Source organism: Scomber japonicus, chromosome 15 (assembly GCF_027409825.1).
Source record: "Scomber japonicus isolate fScoJap1 chromosome 15, fScoJap1.pri, whole genome shotgun sequence".
NCBI lineage: Eukaryota > Metazoa > Chordata > Actinopteri > Scombriformes > Scombridae > Scomber > Scomber japonicus.
This window is the reverse complement of record NC_070592.1, coordinates 18,036,722-18,057,920: the sequence shown is the minus strand read 5'-3', so window position 1 is coordinate 18,057,920 and position 21,199 is coordinate 18,036,722. Positions and strand designations below refer to the sequence as shown.

The 21,199-nt window shown below is 40.5% G+C and overlaps 1 protein-coding gene across 1 annotated transcript; it reads right to left on the bottom strand.

Moving 5' to 3' along the window:
- Positions 1 to 1,155: 1,155 nt before the first annotated feature.
- On the bottom strand, positions 1,156 to 17,838 carry poc1bl (POC1 centriolar protein homolog B (Chlamydomonas), like). Its single transcript, XM_053333858.1, has 11 exons — positions 17,722 to 17,838; positions 13,717 to 14,168; positions 11,305 to 11,474; positions 9,790 to 9,979; positions 9,420 to 9,605; positions 8,832 to 8,949; positions 7,313 to 7,489; positions 5,500 to 5,631; positions 4,507 to 4,617; positions 3,022 to 3,174; positions 1,156 to 2,873 (listed from the first exon to the last, which is right to left on the bottom strand). Exons 2-11 carry the CDS (start codon positions 14,100 to 14,102, stop codon positions 2,742 to 2,744), a joined length of 1,755 nt encoding a protein of 584 aa, XP_053189833.1. The 5' UTR covers positions 14,103 to 14,168; positions 17,722 to 17,838; the 3' UTR covers positions 1,156 to 2,741.
- Between the last annotated feature and the right edge of the window lie 3,361 nt (positions 17,839 to 21,199).

The window sequence follows — 21,199 nt, the reverse complement described above, 5'->3', positions numbered from 1 at the left end:
TGTTTAAGCAAATTAAAATGCTAAATAATTAAGGCGATCATTCAAGGCGAGAAGGTAATTTGAGTGGCATACTGTTTTGATCGAGTACCCTTATTGTGAAAACAACAAAGAGACACGAGAAGGCAACGAGTCAGCCGTAGTGTTGTAATATACCACGGTAGACTGGGCAGGTCGGTTTTGTCAGAGACACAATATTAGTGTTAATGCATGAGGGCATTTTCATTTAGGACTGGATGATGGATAGCATTTTCCATGCAACAGATGTATTAAGGGGAAAATAAAACAGTGGTGAACTACATATCCACCTTTTGATAAGTTATTATCCTTGTCACATTGCCAGCTGTCTGTAGCTGTGTGGCATGAACAAATAAGATGTATTTAGGTTATATCATTCAAGACAGTATCCTTTTTTGAATGCACCCCTTTAATTTGATTTTTTCTCTATAAAACGTTAATAAAATAAATAAACATTTTATGATAAACTCGCTTGAAGCTAAATCAACATAGGCAGTGAAATGAGTCAAACAGAGGTCGAGGAAGAAATGGTTTCACATCCCTAAAACTGTGACAGTCATATTGGAAAAGCTGATGTGTCACAACTGGTGTGGAAAAATGACAGCAACAACCTAAAAAGCATGTGGTGATTCACAATTACACCCAAATATACAGTACAGTACCTCTATGATCCCAATATAATAATGTGAAGTGTAGGCTTTAAAAACAATGTGGTAATAAATACAGGGCAGCCAAAACATTTAAGTTAATCTTGTACTGTTTGCTCTCAGCGGTTTCATATGACCACCATCAAATTTGAAAAAAAAAAAACTTTTGACCTTGAACCCTGTGGCCTGTTTCTGGACAATGGCTATCCATGAGTATTCATGTTATTTTCGTTTCTAACCAGCAGGTGGCACCAAATGCGTGTGAAAATTGTGATCCATGTCTGAATGAGGACAAATGGGGATGAGGATTGTGGTAGCAAAGGTCACTATGTTTTATGTTTACATATTTCATATATTTCAATCCATTAAACAATAAAAGGGCACATGTATTGATTACATGTCTTATTTTTGCTATCCTGGCATTACTGACAGTTTAACAACAATATGCAGTATATAGTGCTGATAAAGTACAAAGGAGATCACAATGAGCATCTGTGGTTAGTTTTTTATTCTTTCAATCTTTTATCTTACCTCAAATACCAGTCCAATCATCCTCTTCTTCATATCAAATAATCAACATCCCTTTTGCATCATCAGTAGTTTTAGAGGTGCTTTAAATTAGCACTGTCCCCCTCTGGTCCCATAAACCAAACACTATGTACAAAGGCAACACAAAACAGGAGTCATCTCACATGTTTACCCACTGTCTCCACTGACGTAGTATGAATATCTTATATTCATGAATTCAAAGGACCACAGAGACCAAACATTGCTCTGTGATAAGCAGTCTTCGGCAAATACAACAAACATTTTAACAACAGTCACACCACGTCGCCTCGAATCCCAGTAGAGACACCGGTGGGTCTTCAGTGGAGAAAACAAAACAGGAGTGATTTTGATGCCATTTCAAGTACAGTTTACACACAGGAGTCTTAAAAAAACGTCTGGCACAGCCAAGTCGAAGGATTAAATTAAAATAGGCTTTAAGGCTTTTTGTGACTCAATAAAATCAAGTGCATCAAACCAGTGTTGTTTTCATTTTTTAGCATTTAAAATGCACTAGACATATTTGACATCCACTGGCACAATTCATTTTCGGCACATACAACCACTTTTGAGGATGACAACCTTTCAAAGGCACAGTGACAGGTGAGTCTAGAGGGTTTTTTCATAATTTTCCACTACAGAGAAGAATAGATTACAACACTTTTGTCAACTCACTAAGCCCTCTGGGGCGAATTGCACTTAGTTCAAATGCTTAATGAATTCTTCAAGTCTTGTTCAGCCAGCATTCTACCATGAAACTGTCTCCAGAGTCGAGAGACAGAAGACAGTTTAGTTTGACCGCTGTGCTCTCTTTGAATCTCTCGCTCAGTTTTTCTCTTACATGACGGAGCATGTTAGGAAATAGCTGGTTTTGGGCAAAATGCTGCTGACCTCACAATCCTGACTCATCTTCATTGAGCAGCCGATTCCTTAATTGGTCATTGTTTGTCACTACTAAACAAACAAGCATGAAGATCAGTAATAATTAATATTAATTGCACATTAAGTTAACATTCTGTAGTGCAACATGATTTTTTTTTTTTGTCTAGTTTTCAAGGAAATACTTTGACTTTGAATCTCTTTGAAAGGCACTTCTTCATGTGCTGGACAGTCAAATCAGTTTCAAGGCTTTCAAGTTGTTGCATTAGACAAATAAAGACATGACAATAATGACACTTCAGGTGTGCGCTGGACTCCATTTTGGTTGCAGAGGCACTTGGATGAGAGCAACACAAACGTAAAAGTCTTTTTAAGTTCAATCAAACCTCGCCTTGCAATTCTCATTCACTCCGCTGCAATCTGCACTTATTTAGTCATTCACATGGGTATAAAAGCACTGAATTGGGTGAATCGTTGGCTTAAATTGACTTTCCACCTCCTTTTTATTTTCTCGCCGTGCCCATTCAAATGGAGTGCAGACTCGGAGAGCGAAGAGAGAATTGGGAGCGGCGGAAAAAGACATCCACTGTAGTAATTGCACTATGGTCAAAGAAGGTCACTTGAGGTTTCCTGCTACTTTCTTATTTCCTCCATCTACCATTCAAACTTCCACAGCTGGTTTTTGTCTCCTGGTGTGCACCGTCTCATCTGGGTGTCTGTGCGTCCCTCCGATGTGCGGTAGGCTGTGATGCACATGTCTGAGTGAGGGTGGTAGATGGTGCCGTCCTGAAAGGAGTCGGAAGAGACAGGATGGAAACGTGTGAAAACTAGTCCTGTGGAATCATGGATTTTTGGGTGTTTGTTTGCACGAGACAAGGAAAGACACAGAGAGAGAAAAAGTGTGTATGTGTATGTTAGAGTGGGGGCCGCTTACATTTCTGAACTCCCATACGACACTGGGCGGCTTGGGGTCCCCATCGCGGGGGCAGTGCTTCATCCCGATGGAAGTCTGGCCGTCAACCACCTCAGCACACAGCTCCGTCACTGAGTTGAAACGGATCTCCTTGTGAGATGTGTATTCAAAGTACTGGAGCAGGAGAGAGACATGGTTTCATTTTATGTACAGTATGAATGTGTGTTTCTTTTCCATGAGTTTTCATTTTGAAAGCAGTTTGTGAAGTTACCTAACCGGAAAAGCAGGATATTAAAATCCAGCTCTGCCGCCTTTTTAATTGTTTCCATTGCACTCTTCTCTTTACCTTAATCACTCTTTAAACAAGCACAATAAGGTGGGCTGGTTGGCATCTATTTTTCCTACTAGGATTACAGGATGTTTTTTCTTACTCTGCTGTGCGATAAGCCCGCATTGCATGCCGTGTTTGCGTGTATGTGTCGAGGGATCTCATCAGTAAAGATGGAGGCTTGGCCCTCTCAATGAACCAGACGTGTACACAAACCTAATTCTCCCCCCTCTGGTGTCATTTCAGCATCCTGGCCCATCGGGACAAAAGATGTAACACTCCCTGGGCTCCCCGTTAAACAGAAGGTCAGGTAATCAATCATCATACTTCCCCATCCTTCTCTTCACATCTCATGCATCTTTCAGGTGCACTGGGGCCCATAATGGTCGTTTCTAATAAAAGACTCACTCGAGGCCCCAGTGTCTGGCTTCAAACTTATTTACCCAGGCTGTGCCATTCATTCTGCCTGCGAGGCTCATGTATCTTTTAAAATGGAACGTGGATCTTATGTGGGCCAGGGAAGGGGGAGCAGGAGGGAGGCAGTGAAGGGCCCTCAGGTTTTTGTTTCAGTGGGGAGCCATTGAAACATTGATTTTCAGTAACACATGGTGCTTTTTGTGACTGGGGACACCTGATGCGGCATATCAGTGGGGTAATCAGAGATATCAAGCTGGTTAGAGATTCACAGAAAGGAGCTCTGCCTATTGTCTGACCTCGACATTAAATATACATCCTCACAGACAAATAATCTGCTGGTTGCTAAACCATCCATCACTGGAGTTGGGGGGCAGTCAGGTTAAAAGTATCTGTGATTCAATTGCAGGATACTTATGGTATATGTGGATGCAATACCAAACCTAGTTTTTGCTTTCATTACATTCAAGTCATACTACACACACCAGCAGAGGGCAATTTTCTTGTGTGAATCAACTGTGGCAGCTCATTTTAGGGGTTAGCAGAAAGTGTTGACATTCGAAGATATGCCTCCTACTGAGTCAGAAGATGTTGTGAGATTGTAACAAGAGAGAAGAAGTGCATAAGAGAGTGAGAGAGAGACAGAGAAGAGAGAGAGAGAGAGAGAGAGAGAGAGAGAGAGAGAGAGAGAGAGAGAGAGACAGAGACAGAGACAGAGAGATGGTGAAAGATTGAATGAATGAGGAGTGACATGCTTAACGTACCTGGTTACCTCCCTGGCCGTGGCAGCCAAAGAGAGAAAGGTGGGCACCTGTGGGACTGTGCTCTGGAGCATTGTAGTCCAGGCACTCTGAATGAATCCCAGAGCTACGCACCTGGCAGGAAGAGAGCAATTAATATCAATCAAAAGGCAAATGCTGGTGTGTGTTGATTCCTGTCAGGAGTTTCTATTATCAGTTTTATTCAAGGCAGACCTTAGGGTCACACACAGGGCAGCACCACCATGGCTGCTACAGTCAGTTTCCAAAACATGAATGTGAAACACAGATTCCTGCTGTTTGTTTATTTTCCACATCAACACACACCTATTACACAATCAATGCAAAATTGATTTTTACAATTTTTACTTTTCAGGCTTTTCAAAATGCCAATATTCTACCTCTAAGAAAATGCCAGATTTTCAGGCTATGTGCCAGTACACATACATATTTTAGACAATGATAAAATTCCAGATTTCCGACCAATTCCCCAATTACAACTTCAACTTTACAACAGATTGGGTGGAATACATGGCAACATGCCGAGGAAGTGGATGTTTGGATGTTAAGTCCTGAGAAATCTTTCAGGGATGTTTCTTTTTCTTAAGACACAATGGCTACATCTTGGTGGTTGAAATGTAGTCATTTTAAAACCCAACACTAAAGCAACCAAGAACTCAGTGTACAGTATTTAACAATGGATTACCTCACCAGGTGTCTGGATTGTATTTGTCTATAGTTGACTCTGAATTGTTATTTGTTCTAGTTGAGGCTTCTCACTTTCAGACAGATTTTTCCAAATCACCCCCCACATCTAGTTTCAGACTTGAAATAGACTGAATTAAGGGAGCAAAACACAACTGCAATGCAATGTCTTTTTACCTCCTACAACCAAGCGAATCAGCGTAAGATCAGTGATGTAAATAAAACACTGATGTTGCCATTTAACTGAAACACAATAAATAATGAAATACAGATACGGATAGCAGACACACTCACAGCCCCATGCCAGCCCCCCCTGTCCTCAGGTACATGTAGGTCAGGGTAAATATTCTTCAGATACCAGTCGAAACTGTTGCATTTCAGCCTCTCCCTCAGCACCAGCCGCTCTGAGATGTCCCCATATGACTCCTGTAAGGCAAGCACACAATGCATTCATCATCTTTCTAAAGTAGTGGGTGATGATGATGTGGTTAGATTTGGTTGTCATAAGAGGAAGTTACAGTTTATTACTGCGAGTACACACCTCAATGACACAGCAACACCACCTCATCTCCTAGCTGTGACACTAAAACACCCTACATTATTCTTTCATGGCACATGTGACATTTCATGGTATATTTGAATATCTAAAATAAAGAGGGCACGCCATAAAAGTAAACAGTTACATCCTGGATTTGGTGGCAAATCTACACGTGTAACGTCATAATGGCGACCATGACCAGGAAGCCCACTAACAGGTGGTTGTTCATGCCGATTACATATATTTGAGATGGCTTTGTTTACTAACTCCACCTTAAGCAAGTCAAAGTCCTGAATACACACACCTTTTACCTTTGTCCTGCCTAAGGGTGGAATGTAGAAACAAGATCTTCCAGATCTTAACCTTTTAAGTTACAAAGTTAGCAATCCAACCAATGTTTCAAAATCAGAAGACAAAGAACGCAGCTGAGATAGATAGGAGGTATGCAGTCTCTCTGTCAAACAAACAAGCAAACAAATAAAGATTTTAATCCTTTTTTAATCTTTTACTACAGGTATGCCATTAAATCTTCATTCCAGCATATAAAAAATTCATGCTGGTTGTTTTGTGAAAAATAGGCAGACGCAGCAACTTACAACCTGATTAAAATAAATCTGGAAGACAAAGCAAAGTGGTCGTCTACCTGTTTGAACATGATAAAAAGCCTACAAAATAAAAGAAACTAATATTATGGTCTGCCGCACTGAGGTCTGTTCACATGTATTATGACAGCAGCATGAAGAATTTGGATCTTGTGATCTGGCCTGGTAATGCTGTGTTCAATCTCCTCCTGACCAGGTAATTTATTGTTTGATCAAAGATCCCTGACATTAATAATGCATTTTTTTCAGATAGGTGAAACTGAGATCCATGAATTTTTGATGGTGCCCAATACTCAGAACCTGAGAGGCACAGCACACAGAACACAAGCACACTTGTGCATGCCCTCACACACACACTGCTGACCCTTTCAGAGAGATACATTTAATCTGTTCACACTTACACAGGTGAATCATATCATATGAAATCTAACATCAAAAATAAGCTACTCTCTGTACGATATTAACATTGTATAACATGACATCACTATTGGGGATGCATCGATCCAATTTTTTCATTCCTGATACTGATACCGACACCTGGAATTAGGGTATTGGCCAATACCGAGTACTGATCCGATACCAGTGTTTAATTAATAAGCTGTATGCCTTACTGTGGGGGAAAAGACTGGGATCATTCTTTTATGTATAAGGCAAAAATTAGGCTTGATTCAAATGCAGCTTTCCTAACTTTGTAAAACTAATTGTCATCATCGCACTGTCACCAATACCCAATCCAGCTGTTTGACTCAGTAGCCAACCATCTCTTCAGGTTAGTACCAGTTGAATTAATGTCAAGCATGTAACCAATCAACTAACATAGAGCACACACAGAATTAATTTCTCTAAATACAACTCAGGGAGTATCTGAGCAGCTTTTTGCAATCTTATAAAAGCAACACAGCAGCAGCAGGTCTAGCTAGACTTTGCTGTTTAAAAACTTGTTTCCTTAGATTTGTGACTGGCTTACCTTCCTGGCTGGGGGGTTCCTGTTGTAGAAGTGTTGTTTATAAGAGTCCATCCAAACCTCTGCAGCTCGTACAGTATTTTGGAGGAAGTTGGGCCGTGCATATGGGGCCTTCTTAGGGAACACATGGCCCACATGAGAGCACGGGTGAATCTCCAGACTGCCCCCACACTGCCACACCTGAAGAGGTCAGACACATGGCATACCATATATTAATTTTAAAAACATATATAATTTCCATATATATATTTATTTAACTGCTCTTGATAGCAGCGTGGATATGTTCTTGGTCTCTCAATGTGGCTCGTTACCATCATATATACACATTATGATATAGAATAACAAGTTACGGGCCCATGTTTATCATTGACATGTTTTATTATCAGCTGATGTGTTGTGATAGAAAAACAGCCACTGAACTAAGGTACTTGAGTTTACCACTGGTGTTTATGACCCTGTCTTTCAAGTACAATTTACTTAATTTGCATTTTTTAAACTGACAGTGCAAAATTAACAAAAAATCTGGGCTTTTTGAAAGTCAGCCAAATGGGATTGTTCACAACCCTAACTTTCATTAATAAATAAAATGCTAATATTTGTGTTAACTGATGCTATGCTAGAGATCCCCTCTGAGTGACAGTGTGTGCTCTTCACCTTCATTCCCACCATGAAAATTCAACCCCTGCTTCCTGTGTGTCATACAACTTCATTTGAATGCAGCTGTGATATATGGCATCAATTTGCATTGTATAATTGCTTGATCTTTCACCATGGAAAAACACAACACGCCTAAAGAATGAAAAGTTGCTCTTAATACGTGGCTGAACTATATTCCAATTACATAGGGCAAACTCATTATCATATATCCATAGCCAAATAGCCATATATGATAGTCGCTTCCATCTTAATTCGCCAGGTCTTTTACTCCATGCCATATTTATTTAGCACTCCAAAAACATAGCTGAAAGCCAATTCACTACACATAAATTATACATGACAAAAAGTCCCAGTGAGAGGCATTTTTATTTCCCCATGTATAACACATCACTCTAAGGAGCAGCCCATTCATCTTCACATCGCAATCACATACACACTGTAAATCATGCACACACACAAACAACTTACATTGCCTTCGCTCTTGCACACTCCTGCTACAAACTCACATCCAACCTAAAAATCTGTACCAATTTGATTGGTGCAGAAGTGAAAAGTGACACCAACGTCACAACAAGGTATCAAGGTCCAGTTCCAGATGCCATGACTGAATGTGATCTGACAATGACATGTGTTTCTTTCACATTCTAACTATCCACTGACTGGTTGCCGTTGAATAAATAAGTTAAAGGATGTGAGGCATACACTAAGAAAAAAATGCAATAAACCTCAATTCATTAAGTTGGATAAGTGACAATTTCTCAACACTTTTTAAAGCTGCACTCTGGTCTCATATTGCTAAGTGGTACCGCAGTAGTAAAGTGGTGACTCTGCATTGTGGTCCTCATTGACGGAGAACTAAACTCACCCTGAAGGAAAGTTCCAGGTTTTCTCCACCCCACACCTCCATGCCCATGTCATATGTACCCAGGTACTCAAAGTATGCCTTGCTCACAGCAAATAATCCACCTGCCATGGTAGGAGACCTGGAAAAAACAAAACAAAAATATGGTCAATTTATTATGCTTATTTTATTAAGATAAAATGAATTATACTGTCGTGTTTATGCTACAGTCTAGTGGTTGTTATATACTGCTGACACCATACAATACAGTTTACATCACAGCCGAGAATGGTCACATGTATGACAACTGCTGAACCCTTCAAACCACATTAATACATTATCTTTAGAAGCAGTAGTTTCATTTTGAGGAACTAGGAGACGTTATTTTTATTTTCTATTGTTTCCAAAAGCAATATGGGTATGACAAAGCTAAGAGAAGGACTGATAAATGGATGATCTTCAAAAGATCAGTCAAGCATTCTTATGTTGTACTGTAAGTAAGTACGTAACAGTGAATTGAATGACACATTAGCAGAGCTCTACACTGGTATGTGCCAACCTGGTAAACTGATCTCCCATGAGAATAAACCGTGTAAAGTATCATACTGTCACCTGATGGGGTCAATGCGTGACTTGCGCCTCTTGCGTTCCACTTCAGGGACTGAGTGCCACTGGAAGGTGAGTCTCCAGTCAAATCCCCCGATCATTGGCTCATCTGTTTGCATGTAAAACTCGAAGGTGTTCCAGTCGATGGTGTCAATGACAGGACACACGATGGTGCTGGCATTCTCACCAATCCTAAACATACAATAAGGATGCAATAACATGCAGCGAGCAGGAAGAGGGGAGAAATGCAAAAAATATGAAAGCAGTGCCTGGTATTGCTTTTAGATGTTGATGTGTATTTATATTAAAAGACTAATTTTCTTACTTTTAGTCTAGATTTCAAAAAAATGTTACTCCTCTAATTTGACCAACCCACCTTTCCAGCAGAGGCTCAATCCACCCAGGGACGCATTCACAGTGACAATCAAGGAATGTCAGCACGTCACCCGTAGCATAGGTGGCACCAATGAGACGTGCCCGGACAAGCCCCTCTCTTTTGTTGGTGCGGATGAGCCGAACACGGTCCAAGTTACTAATGTAGTCAGCTAGTTGGGATTTCAGGTAACCTATGATTCATAACACACACACAAATGGGTGATACAGTGAGTTTATCACAGCATTTTTGCTCAAAACAGATGCCTACCAGGGCTTGATAAGTGTGGGTCAGACTTTGGCTACAAAACCAAAACAATTGCTAAAATAGGCTAAAAAACAGTAGAGTTGAGTGATACTTGTCCACAATAGTGGTGGCACATTATTCATACAGGTTTATCATGTGAGCTGAGTCATTGGATTACCATTAATATAAACATTTTTACGATTTATAAATACTTGTCACACTTTGTTAACTCCAGAGTCACATGTGTGTCATGCATACAGTACATCTTTTATGAGCTAACAATACCTGGAGTAAATACAATGCTTGGTATGTCAGACCCTGTTCAACCAGCTATCAAACATGAGAGAAAGCTGTTTGTTCTCAGTCGCTGCCTTTCTGCAGTAACCGTCCTGGTCGGGGAGTGGCGTGTCTAGCATTCCATTTGGTCACGGTGGTCAGAGGAGAGGAAATGATGTCATGGCAGCTCAGTGCACACTGAAGTCATGGTGTAATGTCTCCGATACACCCAGACAGACTAGCTGGGCAACGAATACTAATTCCATTAAGACAGACAGACTTCAAGCTAACCCTATATCCAGTTCCTGAGACTCAGTAGTATCATTCTCAGTTAGCACAGTTCTGCACAAATATGTCCACATTTCATTCGCGGATGAAGAGCATGAGATGTGGTTGAAAGGTCAGAAGGTGCTGTTTTGTCACTCATACTGTTCCCAAGGCCAATAATAGCTATGCTCAAGTTCACAGTATGCAGCTGCATTCAGGACTCAAGATTGATATATCATCCTTCTTGTCTCTAAAGTAGAGACTGATGGGAAATAAGACAAAAATTCAATATAACTTTGTCAAGAATTTGCTCAGCTAAGATAATGGTTGTAGCAACTTTACCTAATTTTACCTGATGAAAAACAAGCAAAAAAAACATTATGTCCAGAAGTAAGTGAAACTATTCATTTAGTAAAGGAATGTGTCATGTCTTGTTTTCAAACCCATTTTTTTGGAATATATCCAGAGGCATTATCTCTTGTCACTGTTCTGCAGATAGCATCTTTTTTTCTATATATAGCCCTGTCCTGCTTCAATTGTCCCCTTGTACAGTACACTGTCAATGCGACAGAATCAAAGAACAACTGAGGTTTGCTTTGTGTGCTGTACTAAATTGAACTAAGACAGTCAGTCCTCTTTGTTTTCAGCCTGAAAAACTTCTTCTGTCAGTTTTATTTTTGCAGATACAAAATGACACAGTGTTTTATTTATGTATGTAGAGTGTCAGACCTCGGTCACTGTAGTCATCGATTAGGATGATCTCTTTCAACAGGACGGCAGGGGTGGTCTCCAGGACACTGTGAATGGTCCTCAGCAGGGTGGACCAGGCCTCGTTGTAGAAGGCAATGACCACAGAGGTGGTGGGTAAGCGCCGGTAGTCAAACTTCTTACTTCGGCATCTGAGGTATGTTTGTGGGTGTGAGTGACGGTGACATGAGAGAGAGAGACAGAGCTGACATGAGTAATAAAACACGAGCACAGAACATATTTACAAAAAAATGAATGAATTCATACAAGCAAAAAATATTCCTGCATGTGCCCAGAGAAGCTTCAGGAACTAGTGTGATAGTAGGTTGCTTCTGGTCTTAATCCAGATGGCAGCTATTAAAATCATAAAGACTAAAAAGCAGATGCAATATGGATGGGGGCAGGGAGGGTATCACACCAATGAGCAACATACCACAGCAGTGCTCAGGGAGAGACCACAGAAACGTGAGCAAACAGAAACGAAGAGAGCAGACTAGAGAGAGAGGGAACGAGAGAAAAAAGGGACATAAAAACTGAAGTGACTGAGTTTGCGGAGAGCAAAAACGTGAGCGCAAAAGAGGGTTCTGTTTCTTTTTCAGTTGACTCTATTTTTGTGAATCGGCGACATACTAAACTGAAAGATTGTAACCACATTCTGGCAAAGGCTGAATGACTTCTGGTAGTTTTGTAACTAGAGGCCTTTCCTCACTACTCACTCACTGTTCGAGGTGCTGTTGGATTAGGAGGAGTACGTTATGCTCTTGCATCAGTCACGAGCAATCAAATCAGCTGTTTTCCTTTCCTACCTTCTTAAGCATTGTTTACAGTGCTGCAACAGTTTCGTGGTGCAGAGAGCAGTCCATACTATCACTAAATCAGCTCCCAAGACCTAACTTGTATAACTATGGGACTGGGTGCAAAACACAGAAAGCGACCACACACCACCTTAAAATAAATTATCCTGGAAGGACATAACACATTTGCTTACAGTCCATGAACACAAACACAAACAGTAGTGCATCTGGGACAGTTTGACGCCAGAATGGGACTTTCAAAAACCATTCACCAATATCTGTGAAGGATGCAGTCCACACAGCCCATTATGGCCGGCTCTCTGGATGACTGACGGGCATTTCTAGTCAGGAAGCTGAAGAACAGGATCTGTTCATGCAAAATTAGCACAGAGCACCGCTGTGTTTTATGCACTTCTGTCATGGTATGCACAGGCAGACACACTAAGCACAATACCAGAGTTCCCTGACACCAACGCTGCACCCCACTTGCTCTCTGCTAACACATTCCTGACTGTGTCTCTAACACCTAAACCAGTCACCAAACCACAAAAAGCCAAAGAAAAAGAAATTGTACACCTGTCAAAAATGTTCCTCTACTAGCTCAAACACCCATCATACACTGTCAAAGAGTGACAGCCCGAGTAGCGCCGTGAGCCTGTTTTAAAATCTCCACAAAATGCTGCCACAGAATACCAGTATGCTGGGGCCTGATAACAATATCTCTTTCTGAACGTTATCTTTAAATGAGCACCAGGTTTGACTTTCAACCTTCCAGGCAGTTTCCCCTAGCCCAGTGAGACGATCAAAGTGTCTTATCAGCCTATCTTTAGATATTCAGTCGTCTCACCGGTAAAATGGTTTATCCCATTTTCACTTTGGCAACCTCTGATAATCATTTTTCTGTGTCTCTTCTTTAAAGTCCAGTTATATAAACTGTTAGGCATGACATGTATAATGCCAGTAATTTCAGGAATGTATACTTAAATTTAATCATGAATCCAGTGCATATCTGTGCTTCACTGGTGTACTCCGAGGCCACAGACAACAGAAACACAATCAAATTATTGTTCCCACCGCTGTAATGGATAACACATCTGGGTTTCATTAGGAGGAGAGCCAGTAAAGGATAAGGCAAAGACGGGAGGAGGAACTACTAATAAAAGACATCGTCATACTCTGTGTTAGACTGCCAACATCACAAAGTCTCTGCTGAGAATAGCTGTGGACAACAACTCTGGGTGGAATAAATCCACTGAGGCAGAGAGCTGCTTACTCCAGCTTCAACAAGGCCTGCAATGCATTACGAGAGCCTCCATGCTCGTCTCTTAACTGTCAGTGGAAAACTGATTCCAGTAAAGAGCTCAACTTAATCTCTATTGAGTAATTCATCTCTGATACAGTTGTACTATAGTTATCAGCTCCATGCAGCGTTCAAGACCAGAGATGTGTGTTTTGGCTAGAACCTGAAAGAAAATAGCAGCAATAAAACAAGTCTGTGACTTGTCGGAAAACAATAAATCAACTAAGGCTGTCAAGGCCCATTAGTCATTAAGTGACTAATGGGTTAATCCTATTCAGGTTGCCTTTTTGCTCCACTTACTCAGCCATCCTGTGGTCCTGTATGTGCCGGTGGAGGGAAATCTTGTCACTGACATAGATATTGATGGCATAGCGCTCCACGCTCTCCTGCTCCTGTTTCTTTTCTTCAGGGCTTAGGTTGAGGTGTGTGGCCCGACCCCACTCCCCAGGCGCACTGTTGTCTGGTGATGGCTTATTGTAGAGGGGTCTAGACAGCTGCCCGTGAACCCCGCTCTCTTCTATGGAGAGCTGTCGTGCCAGAAGACCGTGTTCCTCATCTTCCCTCTCTTCGGAGGACGAGGAAGGGAAAGAGGAGCGTGCTAACAGAAGATATCCCAGCCACAGTAGCCAGAGAAGGAAGAAAGTCTTGGCCAGCACACCCAGTTTTCTCGAGCAGCGCCCCCTCATGACGGCAAGCCCTAGTGAGGCACCTTGACTGGCTGAGTGTCAGGGTGCCCTACAGGACACAAGCCTCTGGAAGACAGAAACAAACAGACACTCAGTATAAGATCATGAAGACATATCACATGTTAGATGCATACAACAAAGAGAGGAACATAAGTGTAGGCACTGCTGCTGAGTAGCTACCACTGACAAGAGGAGAATTACAAGATAATCAAAGCTCTCTCCATTAAGATGAGATTTAATCATGTACAGATCCCATTCACAATTAAGTTATTAAGTTATTCACCTAAACACCAATGCTTGCTTCTAAATTCACAAGTATGCCGAGGACACAGCTCAAAGAGACCAGACCAGCAGTAATCAACACTGACATCATAAATATAATCGAATGCTCGGGGCTGCATTAAGACGCTCATTAAATACAAATTGCAAAGATAGATGAGGCTAAATTATGGCTTTCAGTTCAGTAATGTGCTGAGAAAACTGAGCCTGTGATGCAGTGCAGTGAGAGATCTGTTAATGTGATTAACCTTCAGCACAACTGCACCGTTTTATTCCCACTGCATTCACGATAAATCTTTAATAAGGAGGATTTCTGCTGTGTTTCTGCTGTGTTGCCCCCACAAGTTTTTACAGTTTTTACAGAAATGTCATGTGTCAAGTTTCAGCCGATTCCCACTTTTTCACATGTGAAAGTCCTTTGGAAAAAAACATCTGATGTGATCTTTTGCACAGATGTTTTACAGTGTTCCAAACCTTTAATGCCGCAGTGTGATCTAAAAAATGTTATACAAAAACACACAGAGACTGTAGTACAGTAAGTTCAGCTCTCAGGTTTGCACAATCGTTTCACATGGAAGGTTAAACACACTTAAAGGTCAGAGTGACAGTAATCAAACAGTCAGGTCTAGGTAATCCTTTTGTTTAGATTTACATTAAATGAAAAATTCACCACTTTAAAATGTGATGATATTTTTAAAAGTAGGTCACTTATGCAGGAAAAATGTGCAATTTTTAAATGTTTTTAAATGGTGCCCTATGACTAGAGAAAAGTGAGAAAAAGGCTGATAGTTCTCTTAGGAGGAAATCCCATAAAAACCTGAATGCAATGAGTGCGTCTTGTCCAATAAGCTACCAGTGAGCTACTCACGGTGTGTTTATGAGCAGCTGGTTAGCAAAGACAATGTGAGCAGTGTTATATATCTTTATTGAGGGTCACTTACAAGTTATTCTTCGCATCGAGTCTGAAATTTTATCTAATGATTCAATGTCTGCTTTTCCCTATCACTAGCATAACATGGTAGTCAGGGGTGTTTTGGGAGACTCATATTTGACTGCCCTTGAAGGCACCACTACTGAAAATGAGAAAATGTAGTTTGTAGTCTAATGCAGAACTCCAAAGTCAGCCAGATGACACATTTTGTATCGCCTGGCTGACTTTTAGAAGATGAGCATTGAGCTTTGGGCAGGCACCATGGAGGGAAGTTAAACGTTGGTAATTTGCATATACTACCCACATTGTAATGATTCAATGCTGGTTGAAAATCTGCAAAGTTTCCATTTAAGAATTAGCCCTTCTGAAACACTCCTCATTTTAGGATTTCCCCTGAGTTACAAATAGCTGTTGGCCAAAACGTCAAGTGGAATTTGCAGAAGGATTTCCTTTTTTTTCTGTTTTAAAAATAGGATTAGACTGGGTTTGTAGATATGATGAAGACAGCAATTTAAACATTCATGTCTGACAGATGGGCTCAGCATGCCAGGATTTGAAAGAGGGTTGCGGTAAAAACAGACCACCTAGCTATGTTGACACAGAACTAAATGTAACCACATAATTGTGTCGCATTAATATTAGAGTAGGGTGCCATTTACAGTAGTGCCAACCAGTGACAGACAGGCTTATCATTAGTACTGATGTGTATGCACTGATAAACACGCACCAGCAGCTCTTTCCCACGCCTAAACACGACATTTGGTATTTCCTCATTCCATCAGAAATTATTAATTGTTGCAACCGTGTGTATTTGTAAGAGAATATAGATTTAGGACATCTTGTAAATGTCTAGTGGAGTCACAGGAAACTCAATTTCCACTGGAGTCCTTCAAAGCAGCAGCACAGCCCCTTTCACTCCAGTCTGGGCCCTGGCCAGAGCACTCGGGAGTCCTGAGGTTACAAAATGGAGACGCCTGCAGACAAAACCCCCTTTTATTGGCTGTCCATCACACCTTCCACTCTCTCTGAATCTGATAGCCTTACTGGGGAGCTGTTTGGAATGAGCAGGACGGTACAGAGGGCTTAAGATGCAGCTTAAATCCCTGCCCCACTTTTCGGCTAAGTGCGAGTGAAACAAAAAAGTAGTCGAGGGATAAGATTTTCATTCATTTCCCAAGCTGAAAATCTGTGGTGCATGTTTCACCCATTCACACTAACAAGACTTTGAAAAGAGAAAGCAATGAAAAGGATGAGTGAGTGATTCACCGTGTGTTAGAGTCACACAGAACAAATAAACTAGGCTTGATGTTGGAGTGACTTCAATCTAAGACGTCAGCTCTGAGGTTAACTATGTGGTACAGAGAGAAAAGACCCCATCCCTCTGTATGGTTTGTATGGACTGAACAGTCTGTGCTGCTTACAATACATCACGGCTCATTTCCTCATCAACGAGTCAGGAGAGAGGGACAAAAAGCTGTGATATCCAATAAGCACCAGTGGAACAGGTTACAAAAACAACAGTGGAAAAAACAAAGCAACCCTCCCCATGAATCAGTTGGACTATTTTAGTTCTCAAAAGATCTGCAAGACAGGATTGCTGACTCCTCTCAACAATACAAACAGCTCTCTGCTGATTACATTTGGTGTATACAATTCTGACAGCGGGTGTTGTCTGTGATGAGTAAAGACAGGCTTAATTAAAAAGTTGGATAGGGATTTTTTCGTTTAAAAAAAAGTCTTTGGTGCATATCAAAATACACTAAACAGACTTGAACCACGCTGTAAAACCGAAATCTTTTCTCTTTTCCCATTTGATCAGACAGGATGACATCTAGGCCTATCTGACGATCCCACTTTAGTAGGCTATTTAAGATATTATCTTTTTTGTTTCCTTCGCAGGTGTTGACAGGGATATGCGAGATTGAAGAGACAAGTGGTAGCAAGCTGTAGTCAAAAACACGCAGGTAAGCAACAGGTCTCCTCGTCCTTCAAACTTAACTATTAGGGTCATGATATGGCTTACAGTAAAGCGAGAGGTTTACAAGTAGAGCTCAACTGTCAGTGATAAGTATGCAAAGCAGTGCAGCGATTACTCGGAATAATGACAAATCTCAACTTTCCAAAGGCGACTATGACAAACGACTGTTAATAGCTTGATAATAACATCCTGATCATTTTTACGTTTGCATTATGTTAGTCGTTCATGAAGTTACCGCGCCGACAACTGTGCGACTTTACTGGTAAACATGTGAGGTCCGGAATGCAAATTAAGTCATAAACCATGAACGCCGCTTTGAAATGCTAACAGTCAAACTGTACTTTGAACGTTACCTACATGACAGCTACAAAAGCAAACTTCAATCCAAAAAGAAAAGACGAAGTTCAACTTGTTTGCGTGAAATCAGTTACCTTGACAACAAGTTACATGTCTCGGAGTTTCTTCGAGGCTGCTGAGGCCGTAGTTTGTCAGCCTGACTGCGGTCGTCTTCCACTTAAACCTCTGGCTTGCAGATGTCAGCATACCCACATCCTCTCTCTCCTCCACGCTGAGCTTCTGACCTGAAAGTTAATGTCGTCATAGAAACTGCACAGGTTCCGGTACGACCTTTCTCAACAAAAGTATTTTAATGGGAATGCGTAATGTTTGAATGACACTAGAAAGTACAAAATAAGTAAAGACTGAACACTTAAAAATATATATAAAGTGAATAAATACATACATTTAGCATTTTCACATTCTTCAGTTCCTCCAATTCGAAAATTATCGTTGTTCTGACTCCTTATTTAATAATTATAAGGACCCAATGTCACCACTTAGACGCCCTGTACTTGGTGTGCAGTGTACTGCTGACATTAGCATGTTATTTCCTTTTACTTATTTCCTCGTCCCAAAAAAGAAGTAATTGTACCTTTCTTCCGCTGTTTTTTTCCTAGAATGGCGAAGTCATGACCCGCCTTACTCTGCCTCTGATTGGTTTATCCTGATATCCTTAATCTAACCCTAACCAATCTCACTCGTAATGACTAAATATAACCAGTAGTCTATAACCAATACTAGCCAATCAGAGGTATAGTAGGGCGGGTCATAACTTCGCCGTCCTAGGAAAAAATAGTTCAGCTGTTGGTAGCGTTGTCTCCAGGGAGCTTGACACAGCAGATAGTGCTAGCTTGTTAGCTGTCAGCTTCTGGTTAGTTGCCTTTGACTGCTATACCAGCGATTTAAAACCATTTATTCAATCATAGTTCACTACTGTGTGGCTCGTGGAGAAGGTAAAGTTAACCTTCAAGTGTAGCAGAACTTGAAAACTTCAAGGCGTGAGTTTTTCATAACTTTAAAGTGAAAAATTCTGCAATAAATTCTGTTGGGTTTTTTTATTTTAAAAACAGATATCAACATAATGATTATTTGAGGTGCTCCTGTGTGTGTGTGTGTGTGTGTGTGTGTGTGTGTGTGTGTGTGTGTGTGTGTGTGTGTGTGCCCCCATACACCTTGCTGTCACTGTGTGTTGAGGTCCGTACTATTATGAATAGAGCTTTCTATTGACACTACTTCATCTCTGGCTATCTAGAATAGCAGTCAGTGCATTATTTTCATGAGCTGAATGACCTTTAGTCTTTAGCCTAAAAGGTGTCAGTTTTGTACCCTCACTGTCAACAAAGTTAACATAAAAAACTTAATACATGTGTACAGTATAACACCCAAGGTACTGTAGGCTAAATAGACTGTTCAAAAATGTGTTTATTTATATATAAACATATATAAACAATTAAATACAACATAGATAAGACCAGCACTGAGATTAATCCCAAGGGAAGATGTTCTGGGGTAAACTGAAAGAGGCTTATTTCGGTAAATTAAGCAGTGAGTTTGTGTCTGTATGGTTTCAGAGACCTAGGCGCCCATTTACAGATTATCTACACATGGTGAAATAGTTTTCGCTTATTAATTCTCAAATTACCATATTTGATTTTCACCTATTGTTTCTCATGTTTGCCATCTTAAATGTTTTTATGTAAATTGTCTTCTTTTATGTGAAGCACTTTGTGAATGTCTTTTGTTTTAAAGCACTTTGAGCTTCATTTTTTTATATGAAAAGTGCAATATAAATAAAGTTATGAATATTATTATTATTTAATGATAATACTGCAATACATCCAACGCAAATTACAATACTGGAAGCACAATTAGAAAGACTGATTACATTTCCAAAGATCATGGATCACTATAATCAATATAAAAGGCAAAACAAAAACACATTTTAAACTATAGAGTCACATATGGTGTGTCATCTATCAGGAAAATCAGTGTGTTTCCCTTTTTAATGCGCCAAGACTACTGGCTTTTTTTTTCAAGTGCATTTACAATCAATATATGGTATAACATAATGTATGAATTAAGAGTATATCATGTAGCTTTCTTTAGCTTGACAAAATTTAAAGTCACAAAGTGTCTTGAATCCTGTTTTCATGTGTTCAAGAATGCTGAAAGGATCTATTCGTCCACCACATGAATAAACAATGTCCCACACACACACACACACACACACACACACACACACATCCATACAAACAGACCTTCCTTCTGTGTGTTTGCCATTAGGCTTGGTTTGTTCTCCCATAGTCTCTAGGTCCTGCTCAGGCCGGACCACACTTGCCCAGAGTATCCAATGCGCTAGTGCAGCTTGTTGTCAGGCAGACACCTGCACCACTTGGTAACTTGCCAATGTCTTTTATTCCTCCCTCTCTTTCCTCCTCCTTTCTTCTCCCCAGTTGATACCAATTGACACCTCTCTCTACGAGGCTGATGTTCCCCCATCCGGAACTGAAAGGGGTCCCATTTCTGTGATAGGGATCTGAGGCTTTCACAGCTACAAGGGGGGCTCTTGTACAGGTCCTCAACCTTTCCCCTGTTCAAACTATTAATTAGTTTACAGATGCAACATGCCCTAAATCAGTTGCAAAAGGCTATTAATCAATTTTAAATTAAGTACTTATTCCATTGTGAGGCAACAGCAGATTGACATATTCCATTAAAAGCTTGTTTTCTACTAATCTACATGTGAATTTTTATTAAGGATGAGGCTTAACCCGGCTGGATCATTTGTCAAAAGACATTAGTCATTTTTGTCAATCCAAGTTCTTTAAAATGAAAGAAACCTCATCCTACTTTTGAATATGTTTTACTGAAATCCAGAGCACTTTCATTGTTTTTGTCTCTTGTAAACAAGTCTGAAGAAGCTCTTGATTTGTTGGTCGGATACCAACTAAGACAGTCACTGCCCTTTATGGTAATCTGCATTTGGACTCGGTTCAGCAGCTGCAGAGTTTGTGATTGCGATCTCTCTCAGTTGATGGATTTGAAGAACATGAGTCAAGCAGATTTCGAGAACAGGAGCAGCAGTGTTTGACCCTGTGCCATTTAGGCAGTGAAATCAGATGACAATCATTCAAGTAAATAGCACCATCTAGTGACTCTATGGAGTACATCCCCTTCAGTTACACTTCACACTGGCTGACCACTTTATTGGAAATAACCTAATACAAATTGGTTGCTGGAGTGAACCAATAAAAATAGCTCAGTGGTTAAATCTCTCTGGAGCCAGTTTGGGCCTAATTTGACCAGCAATTGTGTGCCTGCTCTCTGTGCTGAGTCGCCATTACTCTGTTTCCCTTCTCTACTCTCCTACAGTCTCATATAACAAATAACAAACAAAGTATAAGTTAAACATTCCCCCTATTTCAAGCCTGATGAATCACTTTGTGAGATCGTTGTTTTTTGTTTTTTTGGCATTTGTTTCCTGCTAACGAATGCCAGTTTTTTTGAGCAAGTCACTCAACCTCTAAAATTGGAAGCATAGAGTTAAACTGCACACTGAGTTTGTCAATG

Bases quoted from the DNA above. Each gene is read 5' to 3' on its own strand.
- poc1bl (XM_053333858.1), bottom strand. From the start codon at position 14,102: ATGAGGGGGCGCTGCTCGAGAAAACTGGGTGTGCTGGCCAAGACTTTC. The intron at 8,950-9,419 runs GTGACAGTATGA...TGTTTTTTCCAG, and splicing joins TCACGCATTGACCCCATCAG to GTCTCCTACCATGGCAGGTG. The intron at 3,175-4,506 runs GTACGTTAAGCA...CTCCTGCTCCAG, and splicing joins ACGGCCAGGGAGGTAACCAG to TACTTTGAATACACATCTCA.